Raw genomic sequence first — 25,527 nt, forward strand, 5'->3', positions numbered from 1 at the left:
ACAAGACAACCCTGTCTCCAAAAAAAGCAAGACAAACATTGAGGACCAAGACAAATGCTGATATAATAGAATTGAGCCTGTTCATGATATGAACAAGGAGTTATACAAGCTGGTTCTGTGTCCGATGCTGGGGAAAACTAGGAGATTCAGAAGAATATGAATCCTACTTTGGCTATGGTGAATTTGAGATGTCTAACAGATGTCCATATCAGTCAGAATCAGGCAGGAAATAGATGTACACTAGATAAAGGGACAGAGTTTAATGAAGTGACTATTATAAGATCATGAACCAAAAAAAAAAATCCCAAAACCCCAACCATGGGTGGTGAAGTAGTGTGGGACAGGCCACAGCACAAAACAGTTACCATCCCTAGGTTTTTGAGACAATGAGGGGAAAAAGTGGGCTAACCAGAAGCCAGAGAGAGTAGCTGTAGCTATTGAAGAGGACTAAGTTCAATAGAGGGAAACATCTAACCCACAGTGAGCAGGCAAGAAGAAAGACAAGGGAAGGCATACACAACCTCACTGTCCCCTGCCTTCTCATCTATTGCTCCCATGGGGGAAACCCAACAGGAAGCCAGAGGACAAGAGAGCTTGGTGAGACAGCCCATATGAGCCAGCTTCCCAAAGCACAGAACAGTGAAGAGATGGATACAGAGTGGACCTGGAAGGGAAAATGGAAAATACCCAGCACCACACCCCAGCGGAGATTTTTTTTTTTTTTTTTTGGTTATGCAAGTCTGGGAGTCAAAAGGAAAGTCAAAATTAGACACATAAATTTGGAAGCTATTCAGTTAATAAATGATAATTAAAGCCATGTTTCCAAATGAAATCACTCTGAGAAGATAAAAGAGCTGAGACCTGAGCCCTGGGGCATAATTTAGCAGTTTAGTAGAGAAGGAGAAGGTAGTAAAGGGATTTGAAAAAAGCAGCTGTTGAGTTTGAAAGAAAATCAGAAAGTGAAATTCCTAGAGCTGAAAGAAAGAAGGGTGGAAGGTTGGTCCAGGTCCTGAATGAAGCTAGGCTAAGATTAAATAGAAGTATATTTTGAGGAGAGATGTAAGGGTAAGAAATACCATGTACAAATGTAATCATTTCACTGGATATGCAGGACTTACTCAGAACTTAAGGGCACAAGGTAAATCAAAGAGAAATCAACTTTAATCCCTGTCTCACAATTTTAGTGGGCTACTTTTGCCTTACTCACATGGGTGAAAGTTAGAGTAGGCCCATTATTATTCTGGTCACCCTCAGGTAATTATTTTAATTATTCCAAGGCTATGTGAATTTTCTTCCTTTCAGTTTTCAGGACCAGAAGGGCCCTTATAGCTTAGGGATCAATGGGAGAATGCCCTTTTTCCATGCAGGATTTCTCATCAGATAAACCAAGATGCAGAACTTGTCCTAGGCATTGGAGAAGTAGGTGCATATCACTCATCATCTACACTTTTCATATCTCCTCTCAGTATTCACTCTGCACTCTGACTTTCCTACAATTCTAGGTACCAAATGATTTCACTGCCTGTCTCGGTGATTATTTCCACTGAGGAAACAGATCTGAGAACTTTGGGTATTCTGGTTCTAAGGTACTTGTGAATCAAAGGAGGACTAGGGAAAAGAACAATGCTTAACAGTTTTCATTCTTAAAAAAAAAAATACACACACACATGCACATGTGTGTGTACCGAACTACTCTGTTAGATGTCAGGGATTTAAATGATAAACAAAAATAAACATGGTGACAGGTCTCATGAAAATGATCATTTTAAATTTATTAATCACACAAATAAATGTTAGATACATATATGGGTTGTGAGAGGTCATAACCCATCAGGAAGTCCAAGAAAAAGCTTTCCTGAGGAAATGACACTGGGGCTGCTTGAAAGATGAGTAGGAATTAGGAGGGGAGATGCTATGGAAGCTGTGAGGATAGGAGACTGCCTGAAAGAAGGCCCTGCAGTGGGAGGAAGCATGGACAGAAAGACTGAAAGAAGGCCAGTGTGGCCAGAACCCTGAAGGCTGATGGGACTGTGGAGTCCACCCAGAAGTGCTAAAGGGTTGTGCTTTTGCCCTAAGGCCAATGAGAAGCCACAAAAGGGATCAGAACAGATCTGAAGTATGGAGAAGGGACTGAGGGAGGTGGGCTGGGGCACTAAGCTAAGTCCAGGCAAGAGCTGATGGCAGCTTGGGCTAAGGGGGAGGTGCTGAGCAGTGGTCCAGGAGTGGGAGTGCAGGAGAGAGTGTGTCTGGAGGGACTCTGGGTTTGCAGCTTGTAGACTGGTCGGAGGGGGAGGACAATCACTGATTCATAAAGCAAGGAAGGAGTCTATGAATAATGTGAGGAACACTATATTTTTAATAGTATCTCTCAATAGAATCTGTTTTCAGCTATTTCTCTTTGGGTAAAAATAATTATCAATTTTGTTAAGATGACAGGAAGTTACTGGATGTGATATTTTACTCTTCAATATTGTGCAGGACTTTGTATAAAATGCATAAACATTTTCAAAGCATGTTCATACCCAGCATTTTATTTTATTCTCACCAAAATTTCATCAGATCCCCCCATCCACCCTTATTTAAAGATAAGTGCATTCACAATCTTGATCCAATTGTGATGTGTATTTCTGGGCACATCATCAAAATCCTGCAGCTGCTAAATCCATTATGAATCTTAGACTCTTGAAGGTTTAAGGGAACATTAGCTCTCAGTTTCTTCCAAATCACTTTATTTTGCTGAAGCCCAAAGAACTAGCTAGAGGCAGAGCCAGGATTAAGGTCAAATAAAACAAGTACATATCCGATTAATACTCACAATCTCTGATAGTTACTGTGTTATTTTCATATAGTTTTAAAAGAAAATTTAAGACTCACCTAAGGTTGCTCAGCATGTCCCCGTGGTGCTAATATGATAAGCCCGTTCTCCTAGAAAAGCAGTACTCATCAATCACTACATGGCATATGGCTCAACACAATAAACTGTGGGGATGAAAAGATGGAAGAGGCTCAGTCCCCTCACCTCTGCTCTTCCTGAGTTGGATCTGATCCTCCCTAGGCATTCCTCTGAACTGCTTTCTCTCAGAAAGTTGCACTCAAGACTCTGATAGAGACAACTAAAGGGTTTACGTGAGGAGGTGAATTAGAAATGCCTGCCCTGACAAGAACCCAGGACAGTTCTTTGAAGGTATGCAAATGGGGTGACTGTGTGGAATTTAATGATTATGGAATCTGACAATAAGAAGACTGCTAAAGGGAGAGGAAGAGATTATGGGTGGTGGCCAAGAAATCAGCCGAACAACCAACCAATCAACCAACTGAGCTTTATATACATAAAATCAACCTCAAAATTCCTAAGACCATATTAGCCTTCAGAATAAATTTCTGTGATTCCTTTATCCTTCAAGCTTGCTTTTAATGTTACTTTAATCTGATTTGTTCTACAGAAAAATGCTAGAGGTAAGAAATGACAGAGGCTGTAAACTAGATTTGCCCTAAACTTAAATCTTATCCCTCAGCCTCAAGGCTCCCTCTGCCTCAGTTACTCATTCAACAAACATACTTTGAGTACTCATCAATGTTAGGCTTTGCACTGTGGTCTAGGGATGTAAAATAAACACAAAAGAGACATTCTTCGGTTGTCAAGGGGATTATAATCTAGGAGGGGAATCAGACTGGTAAACAAATATCACCATATAAGGATAGGTGCTCATTAGCATGTGAGCAAATGCTGAAGATACTAGGAGAGACCATTGCGGGGTTGGCAGCGGGGGAGACCAAAGAGATGGTCTTGGGGGAGACCAAAGAGATGGTCTCTTCAGCGAAGGTTTAAAGAATTACACATAATTTGATAGGCAACCACGAGCATTCCAGGCAGAAGAAATAGTGTGTGCAAAGGACACATAAACATGAACCTGCTGGGAAGAGACTCAGGTCATGGCAGGAGATGAGAGACCAGATCATGAAGGGCTCCTAAGCCATACTAAAGAACAGAAGCAATGCAATGCAATGTATTCTATATATGCTCAGGCTCTTGGCAGGTAGTAGAAGCTCATTATGCTACAGTCATGCTGAGGAATAAGTAACTTCAAAAATCTCAGCTGCTGGCAACAATAAAGGTTATTTTTCATTGGTGCTACATGTCAGTAATGGATCAACTGAGGATCTGCATTAGATGGCAGGTAGACTGTGCACTAGCCCCACATTTCTCCTCATCCTGGTACTCAGGCTGAAGGATCAGCCCCTCTTGGAGATGCATCATTCTCATGGCCGAGGGCATGAAGTAAATTTCCCGTATCTCTAAAAACACCTGCTTAGAATTTACATCCACTCACATTTTCACGGAACCATGTAAGACACATGGCCAAGATAAACAAAGGAATAAGGAAGTCTACTTCACCTACAGGAAGGCATAGCAAGGACGGGGATGCAAAATATTCTTTCGAAGGAAGGAAAAGATGATTGGAAATGACAACACAATGTACAAATATACTAAGGGAGATCAAGGAAGAGGATGCTGCAGTAGCCAAGACGAAAAGAGTGACAGTGTTTGATTTACCTCTTGCTGCATAACAAATCACCCTAAAATGTAGCAGCTTAAAGCAACAACATTCATTTCATTGTTGCCCATGGTTTCTGTGGGTCTGGAATTCAGGAGAGGCTTAGCTGGGCAGTTCTAGCTGAGGAATCTATAACATACTTGCAGTGTGGATGTGCTGGGGCCAGGGCAGGGGAATGGGGAAGTGCTCTTTGGTAGTCTTAGGGACTTTCTATGTCAGCTGGTTTGAGCATTTTTACAACATGGTGGCCCCAAGGCATTCAGACTGTGTCTATGGTGGCTGAAGGCTTCAACATGGAGGAGTCTACTCAACAGGGTTGAAGCTGCATCACTTCTTAAGATCTATGCTTGGAAAGTGGTGGGGGGGTGGAAAAGAAAAAAAAAAAGGAAATTACACAGCATCATTTGAGGTGTACTCTAGAGCAAAGATAGACAAACTTTTTCTATAAAGACCTAGACAGTAAACGTTTTAGGCTTTGTGAGCCATATGGACTGTTATAACTACTTGAAACTACTCAACTCTGCCATTGTAGCTCAAAAGCAGCCACCAGTCCCTATGAACAAGCATGGCTGTGTTCCGAGAATATTTAATTTGTGGACAATGAAATTTGAATTTCACATAATTTTCACATGTCATGAAATATTCTTTTGATTTTTTTCAACAACTAAAAATATAAAAACCATTCTTAGCTTGAAGGCTGTATAAGAACAGGTGGCAAGCAAGAATTGGCCCATATACTATAGTTTGCCAACCACAGCTCTATGGGAGAGAAATCAGATTGGGTATGTCCACTGGCAACCGGGAATATAGATTTTATGTTCGTGAAAAGTATCTGGGCCAGAATTATAGAGGTGGTGTCACTGCATTTCAGTGCTGGTTGAAGACCCCAAAGCCAATGAAAATGTTCCCACATGCACTGAGTAGGCAGCAGATATTCTAGGACAGAAGCTTCAGGACTCCAGTATTCGAGGAGTGGCTAGTTAAGGAGCCAACGAAGAAAGGTCAGAAGGGCCCACAGCGCAGCCCCTCCCACCTTCATTGTCCATTTTAATCTCGATCTTCTTAATCCTACTTCCTTTCTCTCTTCCTCAACCCCAACCTTCCACCCACAGACACTATATCCAAAGTCATGGGTAGAGAACAAGGTATGTTCCATTTGAAATGTGTAGAAGACATTCTTCATGCTCTTTTCTGTCCCATTCATTCACACAAAACCCACAATAACTTTATTTGTAAAATCATATGTCATTTAAATATTATATGACATTACCGCATGTTAAAATTTTTCTTAGAGTATTGGCATAATATTTATAAGTCATAATTATTTATCACATGAAAAAAAGAGCAATGAATTTAACCATATAACCTAGCATTTGAAAACATTCTTATTTCTACCTTACTAAGAAGGAAAATAAATGTTTCTAGGGGAAACAGAAGGACACTAAAAGTTGCTCAACTATATTTTCTCTACTTCTTTAGTCCCTTAAAAACCTGTTTTGAACTTCTTAAGAGTAGGGACCCTAACACTAGGTAAATAATTTAAGTAATGTATTTTTTAATTCAGTGTTGAAGGTAGGGAATAATAGTTCTCTTCACACATAGGTCTGTGCAGAATAGGCAGTAATATTTGATGAGTAAGATAATTAGAAGTGCAGAGGATTTTGTGAATTGAGCCCAGGATAAAAATGACCAGAAAAAAAAAAAAAAAAAAAGAAAGTAGCAAGTGTCATGACATAGCTCAAAAGAAGCAAGGCAGAATGAGTCCAGTCACGTGATGCATTCTAAGAAGATGGACTTCTAACCACCTTGGAATGTGGCAGGGACAGGGGACTCTCCCATCTCTGTTTCATTTATACTGTTTCCACAAGTCTTTACATAGCATGTAGCCATCATTCATTTATTCGGCAAATATTTAGTGAGCAGAGATACAAATCAAAATGAGGAGTACCCTGTGGGACTGAAAGATAAACATTAAATAACATTCTGTCCCTGCCCAAAGGAAAATTATACTTTTTTAGGGAAGATTCAATATGTACATGAATAGGCTGTCCTGGACTGGGAATACAAAATTTTCTGTTGACCTCTTTCTTTTTACTGAGATGAGTCGGGGTCGAAGTCCTGCCTAAGAAAACCATCATTTCAAAACCTAGTTTGCTTGTAGTGATGATAGCCAAGGATCAAGAGGTTGGTATCTTTGCTTAAGAAAACATCTTAATGGGTTTTTTGTTGTTGTTCTCCAGCGTGAGGTCCTGAGGTCAAGTGAGGAGAATGGTTTCCCTGTCTAATATAAGAGGCTATCTCTTTTATAGACAGAAAAAAAATCTTTGCGTAACTCTGTTTTGCTATGTTAGTGGTTACTTTAGAGTTTACAGTATGAATATTTATCAGCCTATCTTCAAGCGTTATTATAACATTTCACATACAACCTAAGAACATTATAATTCCATTTCTCCCTTCCCAGTCTTTGGGCTATTACTGTCATGAATTTTATTTCTACATATGTAACAAAGCACATACGACTTTGTTTTTATTTTTAAAGTCAATATTCTTTTTAAAAGAACTAAATATGAGTAAAGTGTTTATTTGATCATATAGTTACTACCTCCAGAGCTCTTCATTCCTTTGTTTAGATCCAGATTTCTACCTACTATCATTTAGTTCTGGCTAAAATACTTTTTTTGTTTGTTTGTTTTAATATTTATTCCAGTGAAGATCTGATGGTAATGATTCTTTCAGCTTTTGTATATCTGAACAAGTCTTTATTTTATCTTTGTTTTCAAAACACATTTTGGCTGGATACAGAACAATGATCTGGTTTATTTTTTTTCCTTGTTTATTTGATTAGTCCTGCCAGAGGTTTATCACTTTACCTTGTCTTTTCAAAACCACCATTTGATTTGGTTGTTTTTCTACATTCTGTGTTTATTTTCTAGTTTATTAAATTCTACTCTTATTTCCTTCCTTTACTTTCTTTGACTTTATTGTTATTCTTTTTTTTAGCTTTTCATGTTGGTTCTTCAGTGGCTTCAATACATTCTTCTTTTCTAATATTAGTGTTTCAAGCTATAAATTTTTATCTAAGTACTGTTTTGGCTGCTCTTACATGTTTTGATATTCTATGTCTGTGATTTTTATTATTGTTCCAGTCTAAATAATCTCTAATTTTTATAGTCCTCCTGTGAACCACAAGTTATTTAACAGTGGGTTTCTAATGTTCCTTATTTTTTTTTCAAATTCCCTTTTTGTTCCTTAACATCATTCAGATCAGAGATATGTCTCTAATCAATCTTTTAAAATTTCTTGAAATTTGTTTTATGTCCCAATAAATGGTCAATTTTTGTAAATTTTCTATGAGTATTTAAAAAGAAAGCATATTCTGCAATTTGGGGATACAATATGTGATCATTAGATCAAGCTTATTAATTAAATAATTAATAATTCTGTGAACCCACAAAATGAAAAGCGAAGATCAAGGCAAAACCATTCATGCACTACTCTTACATCTCCAAACCTGATTGCTTCTCGAGACTTTGTATTTATATACTGAAGTCCCTATTCAACATCTCCACTTGGGTGTCTAATAGTCCCCTCAGGTGTGTTACGGCCTCACCACTCCTATCCCCACTAAGACTTTCTCCTTTCCCGGGCTCACTTACATCAACATATCTCCAGATTTAAGGTCAAGGATTGTACTCTCACTGATTTCCTCCTCCCACACCATTTAATCCATTATGAAGTTCTGCTGAAGTGGCCTTCAAAACTTATGTAGAATCTGTCCCTTTCTTTTCATCACCTGATCCAAACCAGAAAAACCCCTAAGACTACTATAATATCCTCATCATTGGCCTTCTTGCTTTTTCCTTTTGTCTCCCTCTTTCTCAGTCAGTTCTCCATATAGTTGCCAGAGTAATCTTTTGCAATTGTGAATTATAAAATGCCATTCCCTAGCTAAAACACTTCAATTATTTTCTCTTTGTACCTATAATAAAATTAAAACTCCTTACCTTGGTGCATGATGCCTACATAAACTGGCTTCTGGCAATCTCTCCCATGTTCACTCTGCTCCTATTCTATTCTTCTATCTCTTCTTCTAACCCATAAAGCTTGTTTCCACCTGAGGCCTGTATTAGACAAAATAGGGTAGGTTATGCTATTGTAATATGATCCTCAAATCCCACAAAGTATCCAGTGGGACCAGGCAGCTCCCCAGCATGACTGCTGTCCATAAGGGGCCCCAGTAATTCAGGCTGCCTCAGCCTTGTGGTTTCACCATTTCAGTATAAGGCCTTCATCTGTGATTGTCGCAGTAGAAGAAGAAAGCACTAGCAGGTCTTACAACAGCCTGCAAATTATTGACATCACTTTGTCTCATAACCCATTCTCCAGAACCCATTTTCCTGAAATAACTACCTGTAACCCCACAGGTAGGAAAGTATACTTCTTCTGTATGCCAATAAGGACAGCCGAGTCAGATATGAGTCCAAGTCTCCACCACAGAATGGTTTCCTGTTCCTGGAATGAGCTTCCCTGTAATTTTCATATGGCTGGTTCCCTATTGACATGCAGGTCTCATCTCAGAAGTCACCTTCTCAGGCTGTCATTGGCCACTCAGGTGGCAACATTCTGATTTGATTTTTTTGTTTATTGAATACCCTCTCCCTCATCTAGAATGTAAGCCCTATGAAAGCAGATAACTTGTTTTGCTTACTCTGAAGTCCCAGATTCCCAATAAGTATTCGTTAAATAATTTAATGAAATAATCACTCAGAAATGCAAATATCATTATCCTCTCCCTCTCCTTCCTTCCTTTCCCCCTCCTGCTCCTTGATGAATTTTTATAATCTTCAGGATAAAGTTTAACCTTTCTGATGTGAAATACAAATCTTCATAATGTAATGACAGGTTACCTTTCCTTTCATCCCCAGGGGCTGGTGCTTGGGGATATGGTAGCGCAGATCTCCAGCTTCATATCCTGCCTTTCTCTTCCCAGTACTCAGGGTTAAAGTCATATAAACAATGGAAGGCAGCCAACAAATTCCTCCTTCTTCAGACAGATTCTTTTTAAATTTATTCAGTGAGGATGGAGGCATATTAATAAAAAATGTACAAAAAAAAGAGATGCATGTTCTAATTTGCCTTCACTGGCTAAAGCCAAATATAATTCAGTTAAGTGCTTATCATTTATATTTGGATAGTGCTAGATTGAGTTGTTGAAAAAAAAAAACAACAAAACTCCAAAGTACCACGAGTTTAACATACAACGGTATTATTTCTTATTCAGGCAAAGTCCAATGAAATTCAGGTTGTCCTCCTCCATCTTGTAGCTACACCAGCTATTCATGACCACTAAGATTCCTGCAGAGGGCAAAAGAGACAAAGGCATACTAGTTCTTAACTGCCTTTCCTCAAATGTGACCCATCACTACCCTTTAAATTATGTTGGCTAAAAGTAGTCATGTAGCCTCAATATATTCTAGAGGAAGCTTGGAGAGGTAGAGAAGCATATGGATACTAGAAAAACACTAGCAATCGCTGTCTTAATCAGGAATCAGGCCATCAACCATTCCTTTGATTCTTTCCATCTACTAACAAAGACTCCTTGACTTGAGTCAGGCTCATCAGACTAGACCCTAACCTTGGGCTCTGTCTTTAGCCCACTTAGTTCAGTTTTGGCAAGAATCCTGCTGGAACAGTTTAGTGAAAATCCCCTTCTGATATATGATCATTTTCTCATATCTCACCCTTGATATCTTATCTCTTTGGTCTGCCTTCAGCAAGGATCTTGTCAGTTGGTTTAGCCATGATCTCCCTTACTCCTGACGTTTCCTTATAGAAATTTTTTGTCCACTGGCTCCCATGCTACTCGTTGGCTATTAATCCCTACTCATCCTTGATGTAATCAGAACTGAGTCCAATTTCTCTTTCTTACTGCAAAATCCCCATTGCTATAGTTCCTATCTCTATACAATAGTTCTGAATGAAGTCTGCCTTACCATTTTAACAAGCATCTGAATTTTTCTTTAACACCATACAAGGAACACATTCGATCAATTCCCAAGGGAGACAACCTAAAGTACCATCCTATTGTTGCAGCCGGCTTAACAGCCTGGACCTGTGTATTTCTCTTCTTTGAGACACAGTTCTTCTCCATAGATTTATGAGCCAAGAGTCAACTTACTGGCCACTTCTCCAACATATCCCACATGTACATTGCTAAAGCAAGAACAGGATAACTGCAATAAAAAATTCTCATTGAAAAAAAGGAAAAATAATAAATATAAAGCAATTAATCATCCATAGCAATTCTAAAATTCCACTCAGGTGACAACAGGAAGTTCTCTTATCCTGAAAGTGAGAAAGAATCCTTGATTACTCCCTAATTCTGCTCAGAAAAATTCCTTTGTCCATTCCTGTGGCCTACTGCTTTGGCTTCTGAGGGGTGTATTAGTTTTTATATAGCTGTTGGAACAAATTAACAAAATTTTAACTTACACTTCTAAAGGCTTAAAGTTTGAAATCTGAATACATTGGGCTGAAATCAAGGTATTAGCAAGGCTGTGCTCCTTCTGGAAACTCTAGGTAGGGGAGGATCTATTCTTTCCTCTTCCAGATTCTGGTGGCGACCAGCGTTCCTTAGCTTGTGAACTACAACCCTCGTCTTCAAGGTCAGCATCTTCAAATCTCCCTGTTCTGTCTTTACATTGCTTTTTGTGTGTCACCTCATTCTTGTAAGGTTTGTCTACTCTTTCTCATAAGGACATATGAAATTATTGTATTTAGGATCCACCTGAATACTTCAGGATAATCTCTCCAACTCAGGTCCTTGGTCACACCTGCAAAGGCTACTTTCTGATGTAAGGTAACTCGACAGGTTCCAGGGATTAGGACTTGTTATCTTTGGGGGCCATTATTCACCCTACTACAAGAGCTTATTCCTTTTTTCTTATCCTCAGTAACTATCTGAACTGAGCCTTTGGAGAATGCACAGTTTTCTTAGCCTGCTTCTCACTAGAGGAAGTTTAGTGATCCAGGGTTGGTCTTATGCCTTGAACATCACTTTTCCAGAGTTCTTGATCTTGATTCCACTTTATTTTGTAATTTTTCAAATCAGACAACTTCTTGGGAGACAAAGGTAAGTTTGAAAATTAGATAAAACTACTGTTAATAAACAATAATTTCAAATAGCCAAGGCAATTTTAAGGAAAAGGAAGAAAGCAGGAGATAACATGCTACCTGACTTCAAAGTACACTACAGTGCTACAGTAACCAAAACAGCATGGTACTGGTATAAAAACAGACCAATGGAACAGAATAGAGAGCCCCAAAATAAGGCTGCACACCTATGACTATCTGATCTTCAACAAATCTGACAAAAACAAGCAATGAGAAAGGACTCTCTATTCAATAAATGATGCTGAGATAACTGGCTAGCCATATACGGAAGATTGAGACTGGACCCCTTCTTTGCACCACACACAAAAATTAACTCAAGATGGATTAAAGACTTAAACATAAAACCCAAAACTACAAAACCTTGGAAGGCAAACTAGGCAATACCATACTTGACATAGAAATGGTAGACAACCTAGGCAATACCATTCTTTGTATATTGGGCAAAGGATTTCATGATGAAGACACCAAAAGCAATTGCAACAAGAGCAAAAATTCACAAATGGGATCTAACTGAAGAGCTGCACAGCAAAAGAAACTAACAGAGTAAACAGCTTACAGAATGGGAGAGCATTTTTGCATACTATGCAGCTAACAAAGGTCTAATATCCAGTATTTATAAGGAACTTAAGCAAATTTACAAGAAAAAACAACCCCATTAAAAGTGGACAAAGTATATGAACAGACATTTTTCCAAAGAAGACACACATGTGACAACAAGCACATGGGAAAAAAAAGCTCTACATCACTGATCATTAGAGAAATGCAAATCAGGCCAGGTACAGTGGTTCATGCCTATAATCCCAGCACCTTGGGAGGCTGAGGCAGGCAGAACACAAGGTCCAGAGTTTGAGGCCCGTTGACCAAAGTGGTGAAACCCCATCTCTATTAGAAATACAAAAGTTAGCTAGGCATGGTGGGAGGTGCCTGTAGTCCCAGCTACTCAGGAGGCTGAGGCAGGGGAATCGCTTGAATCCGGGAGGCTGAGGTTGCAGTGAGCCAAGATCACTGCATTGCACTCTAGCCTTGGCAACAGAGCGAGACTCCATCTCAAAAGAAAAAAAAAATGCAAATCAAACTCACAATGAGATACCATCTCACACCAGCCAGGATGGTTATTCTTAAAAAGTAAAACAACAACAACAACAACAACAACAACAACAACAAAACAAAGACAAAAACAAACACTAAAACACCAGATGCTGGTGAGGTTGCAGAGAAAAAGGAATACTTATACACTGTTGGTGAGAATGTAAATTAGTTCAACCATTTTGGAAAACAGCGTGGTGATTCCTTAAAAACCTAAATACAGAAGTACCATTAATCCAGCAATCCTGTTACTGGATATATACTGAAAAGTAATCACTGCAGCACTATTCACAATAGCAAAGGCAGGGAGTTAATCTAAATGCCCACTAGTGGTAGACTGGATAAAGGAAATGTGGTACATATACAACATGGAATACTACACTGCCATTAAAAAAAAAATGAGATCATGTCCTTTGCAGGAACATAGATGGAGCTGGAGGACATTATCCTTAGCAGACTAACAAAGAAACAGAAAACAAAATGCTGCATGTTTCCCTTCCAATTGGGAGCTAAATGATGAGAATACATGAACACAAAAAGGGGAACAACAGATAATGGGGGCTATCAGAGTGTGAAGGGTGGAAGGAGAAAGAGAATCAGGAAAAATAATGGATACTAAGCTTAATACCTGGGTGACAAAATAATCTGTAAACAAAACCCCATGACACTAATTTACCTACATAACAAACCTGCACATGTACCCCTGAACTTAAAAAAGTTAAATTAAAAAATAGAAACAAAATAGATAGCAATTTATTCCTGGTTAAAAACATCATGCATTATTAGGTTTGCTTTTACTGAAAATTAAGTGGAGAAAATTAAAAGACTAAGAAAAGTATTCATATTAAAAAGAATGGTTTTTAAATGCTTAAAAAAAAGTTTCTAATAAGATAAACAAAGGGTAAATCTATGTCATCAGAAGTAGAGATGACTTTAATCACCTGTAGATCTAACTACAGGGAGTAATGGATAAGTGCCAGCATTTGCTAAGTACAATGGACTTAATGCTGCTCTATTAGGAGGAAACAAATAAAGGCCTCTTTGTAAGAATATAAGGCATTGCAGAAACATGCTAGAGGCTCATCTGACCTCCTACTCTTTTTTTTTTTTCTAAAAATTTCTAAGCAAAGATTTAACATTTTTAAGTGACTTTGGTTATTGATGGGAGTCATGAAACTAATCTCACAGACTGTCCTTCAAAAATTTTGTATACTTGAGAGTCATTTATGGGTAAGATACATCAGTGAGCAAAGCAGAAAATACAGAATGAGAGGAAATACAAAGGCAGAAATTTGAAGGGAAAAAGGAGACAATGCAGGTTGAACAAAAACAATAAGTAGAAATAAAAGAAGAGGACAGACCAGAGACTTAAGAAAGGGACAATGAAGAAAATCCCCACAGGGGTAGAATGAAAGCCAGGAAAGAATGGGAAGCAGAAAGACCAGGGTTTGAATTTTAGCTGTCACACTTAAGAACATAACCAATTTTCTCAATTTTTGTATGCCTTGTTCCATCTGTGAAATGAAAGTAATCATGCCTACATTACAAAAGTATTGAGTAATAATATATGTGAATGTGTTCAACACATTGTCTGGTACCCAATAGGCATACAATGTTAAATTCTCTTTCCTCATTACTTGTGCACAAAGTACAAGTAGGAAGGAAGGGAGGAGAATAAGGAAAATAATTGTCCATTTAAGAAAAAACATAGTAACAATTAATCTTAAAACTGTAATAGAAGACCAATATTCAGTGAACATAAAGTAATACATCTTTCTAATAATAAAAGCCCCTGAAGTGAGTAAGTAAAAGTAGGAAAGCTGTTACAGAAGTATAGGCAAGAGATCATTAAACCTTGGACCGAGATGGTAGTGGTGCCCATGGTGAGAACTATTCAGGACTAAAATCTATTTTTAAGTTGACTCTCTTGTTGACTGTCTGTATTTAAAGCATGAAGCAAAAAGATGAACTCTGAATAACTGGGTGAATTATGATCATTTTTAACAATAAAGCATACTGGAGATAGAGCAGGTTCGGAGAGGAGCCCTGTTTTGGCCTCATTAAAACGGAAATGCCAATGAGACATCCAGTAGGCATGTCAAGTAGAAGATCTAAATGTGGATACAACAAGCATAAATATGGCATTTAACTTTAAGCAGGGAGTATTGCTAGAAAGAGTTTATTGCTGCACCCTGAAGAATTTCAACTTGTAGAGCTAAGAGAAGAGAGGAGGGACCAGTGAAATTTGAGGAAACAAGGACAGTGTAGCATCAATAATGTGCCAAAAGTTGCTCAGTGAGGTGAGGTCTAAAAAACAACCATCACATTTAGACATGTGGAGGCAATGGGGGGCCCCACTGAAAGCATTTTGGTGGAATGCTTAAGACAAAGCCTCAGGTAATACAATACCACCCCCAACAAGATCTGAAACCAGAATTGGGGTTTCTTTCTTTTAAAAGGCCACATAATGGATTGTAAAATTTCTCAGTTCAAAACCTTCCAGTGGATTCCTGTTACCTCAGAATAAAAGATGAACTCTTTACCATGACTTCCAAGTTCCCAGAAGATCTGGCACTTGCTGTCTTACCTCTGACCAAGAGCAGCCTCACCCAGCCCTTTCAGACCTTTCAGCCCTTTCAGCCCTACTAGCTTCTTGCTCTTCATTTAGAAGCCAAATTCACTTCTATTAAGCCTTTGCATTCACTCTTCTCTAACCTGCATGGGTCCTTCCCCACTTACATGCATAGCCTTCCCTGACTACTGTACATATAACCAAATGTCCTTGGGAGGCCAAGGCGAGCATATCGCCTAAGGTCGGGAGTTCAAAATCAGCCTGATTAACATGGAGAAACCCCATCTCTACTAAAAATACAAAATTAGCCAGGCATGGTCGCACGTGCCTCTAATCTCAGCTACTCAGGAGGCTGAGGCAGGAGAATCGCTTGAACCCAGGAGGCAGAGGTTGCAGTGAGCTGAGATCACGCCATTCGACTCCAGACAAGGCAACAAGAGTGAAACTCCATCTCAAAACAAAAGAAAACAAAACAAAAACAGACAAACCATACCTCTCCCACATACTTTAGGCAACCTTACCTGGAGACTTCTTTTTCCTATGAAAGAAATTTACACTAGGTAGGCTATTTCTGATCTTGCTTTGGCAAAAAGTGAGTTGGAAAAGGAAAAGAAAATCTTTTGAACACAGGCTCACCTGATTATAGAGCTGACTTACATATAATGCTACCAGCAACACGATTCCAATGGTTCCCTTAAGGGACTCTTCTTTCACTATACTCTAAGAAAAACACCCACAAGAACAAATAAGATAATAAGATTACTTAGAAAAAATAATGAGCTTGAGGAAAAGTGAAAATAAAGTTTAAAATTTACCATTAGTCTCTAAGTTTGTACTCTGTAGTTCAATTTAGTCTTAATTCTCTATTTGATCCTAGGTCCTGAAGTGTTCTTTCAAGTCACCGTCATTTGATTCTGCAATCCCACTGCAAACCATTTTAAAATTTTGTCTAGATCTGGGAATATCTCGATCCAAAGATCACTTTTTAGTAACAGCATGAAGTACTTCCATCTTCTTTTTTTTTTTTTTTTTTTGAGACAGAGTTTCACTCTTGTTACCCAGGCTGGAGTGCAATGGCGCGATCTTGGCTCACCGCAACCTCCGCCTCCTAGGTTCAGGCAATTCTCCTGCCTGAGCCTCCCGAGTAGCTGGGATTACAGGCACGCACCACCATGCTCAGCTAATGTTTTGTATTTTTAGTAGAGACAGGGTTTCACCATGTTGACCAGGTTGGTCTCGATCTCTTGACCTTGTGATCCACCCGCCTCGGCCTCCCAAAGTGCTGGGATTACAGGCTTAAGCCACTACGCCCGGCCACCCACCTTCTTAATAACATTTAAAATACAGACCATTTCTTATTAAAAATGGCATCCAAGTGATTCATTAAATGTCTACTTTCTAATGTCAGTAGTGAGATGACTTTTACTAAGATAGTTACAGTGGGGATAGAAGAACATCGACGGATCTGAGGGATACTTAAGAAATAGAACTGAAGGAAATGAAGAGCCAATAATGAAAAGTAAGGGAAAATGACAAAATAAAGATGAAGGCCAGGTACAGTGGCTCATGCCTGTAACCCCAGTACTTTGGAAGGCCATGGTGGTGGACCACTTGAGCTCAGGAATTTGAGACCAGCTTGGGCAACATAGTAAGACTTTGTTTCTACTTAAAAAAAAAAAAAAAAAAAAAATTCATGGCCTGGCTTCTGGCTTAGCCAACTGGATAAGCAGTGGTGTCATGATCTAGCAAGGCGGAGAATAGAAAAAAGGTTTGAAGAACAGGGGGAAACATGTAGTCAGTTTGGGCATATTGAAATTGAGGTACTTCCAAGAAATGTATTTCCAGCAGTTGGATATGGAGTTTAGTGCAGGCTGTTACTGCGTATGTAAGTGAATGACAACCTTACACTAGTATCTAAACCTTCCGGGATTTGTTACTACATTTATAAAATGTGGGTGTCATATTGATCTTTAAGGTGCTTCCCAGCGCTAAAACTTGAATAAATTAAACTTTATCATTTGTTTATTTAGCAATTTGGTTTGGATCCCCATTTTCTTCTTAGACTCCAGAGTATCATGTTACTGTTAGCACTTTGGTTCAGCAGTTTTGTTTTTTTAAAAACTATTAACCAGATAGAAGCTTATGAATTCATACAACTTTGTTTTCTCTTAAATTGTAAGGGATTATAAAACATTTGCTTCCCCTACCAACAAAAGACATATATTCAAGCTTGCTGGACTTTCTTGGGATAAATATAAGAATTTTTAAAGAAAATGTAAAACATACTGATGAAAATTTCTTCTTCATGAATTATCTCATAGATCTGGAGAAATTAAAGAAACATTACTTCTATTAATACAAAAAGGGGAGAGGAAAATGTGGAGAGCACAAAAAATGAGGTTTATGTTTGGCAAGAATATAAATCTACAAGGAGATGTATCAAAATACATTTTAAAAAGAAAAAAAACCCAGATTTAAATTGGTGCCTTGCAATTGGCAATACAAAATTCAATGATAGTAATCAGAGAGGTCTCTTTACTCTTGACATTTCAATACTGAATTTTCTGGAATTCTTTGTCCTCCTTTCTTCCTAATTGCACATAGCATCTTTGTTATTATAAATTATTTCCAGGTTAATAGAACCAGTAATTTTAAGGAAAGAGAGGATACTAATCTTACTGTCTGGAACAAGCTTAAGAAATAGTCCTGGCCGGGTGCAGTGGCTCATGCTAGTAATCTCAGCCCTTTGCCCAGGAGTTTGAGACTAGCTTGGGTAACACAGCAACATCATGTCTCTACAAGTAACACAAAAATTAGCTGGGCATGCTGGCAATCACTGTGGTCCCGGCTACTTGGGAGGCTGAGGTGGAAAGATTGCTTGAGCCTGGAAGGTCGAGTTTGCAGTGTACTGTGATTGCTCACCACACTCCAGCCTCAGCACAAAGCCATACGGTGTCTCCACCCGCCCTACCCCTCAAAAATAGTCCTGACAATAAATGCAACTTTGGTTCCCAAAACAGGCTTTGTAGAATAACTGACAGATGAATGGCTCACCATTTGGAGGTTGACGGTAGGGGTAGATGCGAAGAGTACCGTATATGTGGCTCATTTTAGAGCACTGTTTCTTACTGCCTCAAGAAGTATTGCTGCTTTGGTGAAAATGAATTCTTCAAGGACATACCACCAATTGAGCAAAACAAACATCCACTCCACAAACTGAACTATGTAGGCTTTTACTATTTCCCATTGGATCAGCTCATAACTGATGTAACTTGAAGCATTATCACAATTATTCCCCAATTTAAGAAATTCCCATGCCATACTGTGGATCACAGACTACAACTTAGACAGGGGCCCAGAAATGGACAAGGGGGAGCAGAAATTAAGAAATTATTCCTTTATAAAACAAAATTACTCCAGCTTATAATAGAATTTCATTTTAACAAAATATGATTATTTTATAAAGTATATCTGTAACTCCTGAAACAGAAAGGCGAAACTGCATCAGGAAGAAAAGCCTATGTTTCGGAGTCAGATAGTTTGGTTCAGACCTAGTGCCTCTTTGTAATCTGGTTGAAGCCCAAATCTCTTCCTCAGAAAACTGAGGAAGATAATACTTACAAGGTCATTTGAGGATTAAAAGTGATCATGTATGAAATACATTACGTAACAAAAATAAAGACAAAAGAAACATCTTTTCAACTGTGATTGTTAGACTTTTATTATGAATGCATTTTCTGAACCATCATTTCAGCTTTCACTAAAGCTGCAAATCTTAGAGCAGTTAATTTTAAAGAGATTGACTACAGCTTTCATACCATTGATGTTGATGTCTTTTTCTTTAAGGAGCACTACGTGCGTTGACACTGATACTGACAGCCAAGCTGGAACCCTAGTTTCAATTTCCCTGTTATAAAAGCTATTCTACTTACTTGTGGGTGTTAACTTCATGTGAAGAATGTAAAGCAAATTCAGAAAAACCTGTAAATAAGCACATGAGACTACATTTCATAATTATTGGTAAAGATACAGTTACTCCTTGATTTTTCAAATAAACAACCATAATGTAGTAATCCAAGTTATTCTGGTGTTGAGATAAACATTTTTTAAATTCCTGTCCTGATAACCTTTCATTTAGGTTATTATTTTTTGTTTATATTACAAGTTAAGTAAAACTGTGAAACTGACTTGAATATAAAAAAAAATCAGTAGTCATGGATTAAACATTTGTCACTTAAAGTCATTAGCTTAGCTGCAACATGTTACCAAACCAATAAATATAACATTATTAGGTTAAGAGGCTTAAAAAAAACAGAATACAATTAAGGATGAATAAATATGTCATTAAAATGAACTGTACGTGAACTTTCAGTTTAAAAGTATACTTTTAAAGAAATAGAACTAAGTAAATTATCTAAAGCTTCCATTTATACTACTTTTTCCTCCAGTAATTATCTCTTATGTGATAAAATGGTAAGATCTACGAGAATAAGAAAAAGTCCTTTCATATTTCATGATAGGTTTAATCAGGTAATCCCAGGAGGGAAAAAATCCATTAAAACAAAATCTGATGACAATCATACATGGGTATGATGTAACAAAAATGGTTACAAACTTATATATGCATATTTACATTATATACTCAAAATTATCAAGCTAGTTAACTATATCTGAAGAGATACATTAAAACACGAGTTAAACAGATGTTCATTGCTTATTAGAAAGAATGCAGTCAAGCTTTTAATGGAAATAATATACAAGTGAGGCACTTTTGAGGTCAGGAATAGGAAGCAAATGACACTACACACTGGAAATGTTCACAAAAAATCTATGTGTATTTTTAATACAAAGACTTTTCAACTAGATTATTCTTGAAAAATTTCAAAACAACTTAGGCAATTTAAGAAGCTTTCAGGAATAATGGCTAACATTTATCAGTGTACCAAAGTATATGAACATTTTATAACCACCTGGCTGCTAGGCAAACAGTACCTAATACCTTAAAGCCCTTTTCTTTTTCTTTTGGTTTATATAAATCACCTCAGGTTGCATTTCTTTTTTTTAAAGAAATTCATTCTTTATGTTTGTCTCACTGAAAAACACCTCATGGTGCTATTATCATGATTTACAGACTTTTTTAGTGCAACAAGAATGCCAGTTTCTGGTGCTTCCTCTAATACTTGAAATGTGATCATGGAAGTCAAATCAAGAATAAGCATAATAATTAGTAAAGAATCTTTCTCAGGTAAGTAAAGTTTTCTAAGTTTTATGTGGAAAAATATTACACTTGCTTAATGCACCTTTGGGCTACAATTAAAAACCCAATTTAACACATATTTTCAACTGTAATCACAAAATCTAAAGTAAATTTCAACACAAGAAATATCCTTAAAATTCTTTACATTGACCCTTTAGAGGAAAGCACATTTCCTGGACTTTGGAGACTTACATGCATATTTAGAAACATTTCTGCGCCATTTAACTAAAGGGGCAGGGGAGAGGAAAAAGAAAAGAAAAAGTGAGACTTACCCAAGTTATCAGATGGCACTATACACATGAATTGAAAGTGCATTTGCATTACTTCAAAAGCTCGTTTTAGGCACTGCTGAATAACCAATGAAAATAGGTAGTTTCAAGTTTTTCCCTTTAAATTTTAACCCCACCCCATCATCATTTCAGAAACATACACACAGCTGGGTACAGTGGCTCACGCCTGTAATCCAGGACTTTGGAAGGATGAGGCAGGTGGATCACCTGAAGTTAGGAGTTTGAGATCTGCCTGGCCAACATGGTAAAACCCCAACTCTACTAAAAATACAGAAAATTAGCTGGGCGTGGTGGTGGCTGCCTATATAATCCCAGCTACTCAGGAGGCTGAGGCAGGAGAACAGCATGAACCTGGGAGGCGGAGGTTGCAGTGAGCCGAGATCATGCCATAGTAGTCCAGCCTGGGGAACAAGAGTGAAACTCCATCTCAAGAAAAAAAAAAAAAAAAGAAAGAAAAAAAGAAACATACACACACTCTCTGAAGTTGTCACGATAAAATACAGGTGTGATTACGTTTTCTCGTGTTTTGAGTATTATTTTTAAAAATTCTCTCTGACTGGCGGAAGGAGAGAAAAAACACCATTTTGGTAATGGCTTTTGAGAGTTAAAGCAACTGGTTCTATAAATGTCTCAGTACATCCATTGTTTGATTGCCAGTCCCAAATATCAACAAATATTTTAAAACAGGTTATGTAAGAAAAAAGTGCTTAAAATATTTCAGCAAGCCAACAAGACACATTAGGAAAATAACCCTTTTACAATTCCTTTGAGATAGTTCTCATTCCTGGTTTCCCTGGTAGGAGGTGGTCACCACTCAAATACGTTGTAGTGATAAATCAGATCCCTATTGTCATCTCTTGTCTCTGGCCTGGAAATCAACCAGTAGGTGGTGCTGAAGCCCCACATGACATATTTCTTCAGAAATCAAACGAGGTCCCTTTTCAAGCCAGAAATATCATTTAAGAATGATCAATTTTGTACAAAACAAGTTCATCAGACCAGTCTCACTTGTCATACCATCTAGATGATTCCATTTTCAAGACTATTACTTAAGCAGTTGTGTTGAGCCATCTGCTTATAATATCAGATAAAAACAAACATTTGAGAGGAAAAGCCAATTGGCAGCGCCAAATCTGTACAGAGAATGAGAAAACGTTCCTGAAGGTGCCTATACACACATTTAAAAATCAGTGATTTAAACTACCCATTTGCTTTTACAAAGGAATTCTAATTTACTCAAAATAAAATTTCCATACAGGGATTTAGAGCACATTATTATATCATTGGTTCGTCTTGTAGACTGATTTAGAAACTGGTATGTTAACTACAAAGATCCAAGGTAAAATAAAAACCATTTCATCACCATAGTTTTTAATGAAGAAACTTGTTTAAAATTGTAAAGGAAAAAACGGGAATGGGACGGCAAAATCTTAGCAGCAAAGTGGTTAAACAAATTGAAAATATTAATGCACAAACATTAAAATATTAAAGCATATATGTTGCATATAAAATACAGTACAGAACCAGGAGTTGCACTATACTGATTAGTGCTTAACAGAAGAAATGATTAAATTTGTTCCTCCCAGAAGTATATACACAGTTCATTTCCACAGCATTTTCCTATATAGCCAGCAAGTTATTTTTTTCAGTTATTCACACCTTGATCAAACCTGAATCATAAAGTCAACACTTACAATTATGAAAATTCATTCACAAGGAAAACCAGTATTTCCATTTCACCAATAAAAATTTAGAAAGGTAACAGTCTATTCTAGGAAACCAAGTTTAGTTGAAAACTTCAGGGATGAAGATCATGTATTGTAGCAGCATTCAAATATATAAACAGTAAAAATAAGACTTAAAACTGCTGCTACAGTGTCATGTTTCGGATTTAGTTCATCCAATTGATTTTTAGTACAAAACTAGAAATACCCTCTTCTTCATAACATCTATAGTTATCAATATATTTTTCTTCTTTTCAATGTGAAATAATACTTCAAGATGATCTATATACACAATGTTGTCAGTTCAAGCTGTCATATAAATATAAATGCTTTCTTTAAAAAAAAGTATTTTACAGACAGATAGTGTTATATACATTGTTCAGTTTGATCTGGGGCTAAAGAAAAAAGCTAACACAAGTTTAGTGTGATATATAAAAAGAACGATATATAAAGGACGTTTAAAAACCTGCATAGAAAATGAGCTTCAAATGGTAGTGTGATTTTAATTTTTATCACCTCTGAAACTTCAAGCCATTAAAAAAAAAGGCACACTTCTCAACTTTATCCCTCTAAGGGAATGTTCTTAAAGAACCCTTTCCTTGGTTAGAGTTTTAATGTAATACTTAAAACAACAACAACAACAACAACAACAAAAAACCAGACAATGACCTCAAGGTACTATAAAGTTTGTTGGAACACTTATCCAACTATTTTGTAAATTAAACATCCAGTAATATAATGCTCTGTAAAAGAAATTAACTTATATGTACAAGATACTTCATTTACAACGTTGGATTAAATACTTTGCTGGGAGAGTTTAGCACACATTTTAACATAAAATAATTTTGCTTTTGGCCGGTTTAAATAAAAATAAAATGTAACTGATAAAAAGTTATCATTGTTATGCAAATAATAAGCAGTGAGGATTAAGCTAAAAATAAGCTGAACCTATTCTGGTTTAGCAGAATGATAAATGAAGATCTCAAGAGGAAGCTTTTACACTAACTATCCAGTCAAACTTTTTGCCTTGTAAAACATTTGTAAATGCAATAAAATTTTTTGAAGGAGGAAACTCTGAAAGAAAACAACTTGCTGGTTGGATACCACAAATAACAAAACAACTAAAAAACTTCACTTTTTTTCTATGTTTGTTTACTCAGTCTCTTTTTATATAAAAATAAGTGTTATGTTCCCATCAGAACATTAGACAATTACATCTGTGCTTTAAAAAAAAGTTGGTCACTGAAGGCTATTAGAATATTTTTAAGGATTTTAGATTACCAGAATGTACAGATATAACTCAATATAAATTGTAGCCAAAGAGAAATAAGGATGAAAATATCAAATCATTCACATGGAATAAAAACATTATTAACTAGATGAGTTAAATATTCAAAATATATGGAATGTGACAGTAGATATATATATATATATATATGTATATATCTACTTCAGAACTAGGAAGGGAAGCAAAGTTTAATATGTAATAATTCGTACCTTACATTTAGTTAAATATAAACATTTGTTATTTATACATAAAACTGCTTTCAAAAAACAACTAATAAATGATTTAGTTGCACTTGTTTTACTTCTTGTAATTCCCAAGTGTTAACTTTTCTTAGATTGAAATTAACTGTCCCCTAGTGCACTTTTATTTTTAGTCCATGTTCTAATAAATTCAAACCTTTAAAAGACCATCACCTAACGCATAAATATACAAAAAAATGCCAAAAATTAATCCCTTTTAGTTGGATATTTTACGTTGACTTTTTATAGCCAATAACCAGAAATGGTTTCCTTCTGCAAATACTCTACAACCTGTAACAAAACATGCCACGCACCCAAGGGAAAAGTTAGGCATGGCTAGCATTTGTGAAACGCCAAGAACTGATGAGTTCTGCTTCCTCCATGTGTGGCCCCAATGATACCAGGCAAGATTCCATATTGCTTGCCAAAAGCTTCCATAAATCCAAGTTAGCTAATTCCTGGAAACAAAGATTTTAAGCTCATTTTGGCACTGGATCATTTCATCCAGCAGCTTTATGTTTCCCACCACAGCAACCACATGCCTCACCACAGCGATGGCACATTCTCAAAGGGACGTAGCAGCACATACATGGTACAATGAAAGACAAAGCTACCAGGGCTAACCATCGCAAGCAGAACTTGTCGTCACTAGTGTCACATGAACAGGGATCAGAAAAATCTCCCTCCGAGTCTGACATACAATGATACAACATGCTCTCTGCACAGAGCATGCAACTAACTTGATATATGCATCTTTTAATAGGGTCTGGAGCATCCTGACATTTTCCCCTGACATTTTCTTCATGATTAAACCTTTCCTGGCAATACACGCAGCGAGAACGTTCACCATCCTCTTTTCTTCGTTTTGACTTCTTAAATTTTAATGAGGAAGGCTGTGTCTTAAATACCACAGAGTCTTTGGGTGAACTTAACTTAGTTTCATCCCCACAAGAGTACAGATAGTCTGATTTTTTACTGTCTGGTTTAGAAAAGTGAATACTGGAATCAGCATCATCTCTTTCCAAGTCATTTTTCCACATGTCAGGATGTCTGTAGTCTGCATAGCGACGTATTAAGATATCCCGAGGGTTTATTCTGACAATCTCATCCTCATCTTGAAAGCTGACATGTCTGATTGATTTCAAAGGGACCTAAAAAAGAAACAGATAAAAACTCCAATAATGGCTATGAAGGTTAATTTTATGTGTCACCTTGGTGCAGGCCACAGTGTCCAGATAGTCATTCAAATATTATTCCGGATGTTTCCATGATACGTTTTTGGGATGAGATCAACATTTCAACTCGTGAACTATGAGCAAAGCACAGTACCTTCTGTGATGTA

The 25,527-nt window shown here is 37.2% G+C and overlaps 1 protein-coding gene across 2 annotated transcripts in view; it reads right to left on the reverse strand.

The window, feature by feature from the left end:
• Window positions 1–19,092: 19,092 nt before the first annotated feature.
• Window positions 19,093–25,527, reverse strand: part of SPRED1 (sprouty related EVH1 domain containing 1) — a 116,450-nt gene continuing 110,015 nt past the window's right edge. For both annotated transcript variants that reach the window (XM_010346242.3, XM_003935735.4), the window contains one exon: window positions 19,093–25,336. In XM_010346242.3, the coding sequence (XP_010344544.1) occupies window positions 24,686–25,336 (651 nt within the window). In that variant the 3' untranslated portion in view covers window positions 19,093–24,685. The remainder of the gene's footprint in view (window positions 25,337–25,527) is intronic.

The sequence above is a fragment of the Saimiri boliviensis genome, chromosome 2, assembly GCF_048565385.1.
Source record: "Saimiri boliviensis isolate mSaiBol1 chromosome 2, mSaiBol1.pri, whole genome shotgun sequence".
In the NCBI taxonomy this organism is placed as follows: Eukaryota; Metazoa; Chordata; class Mammalia; order Primates; family Cebidae; genus Saimiri; species Saimiri boliviensis.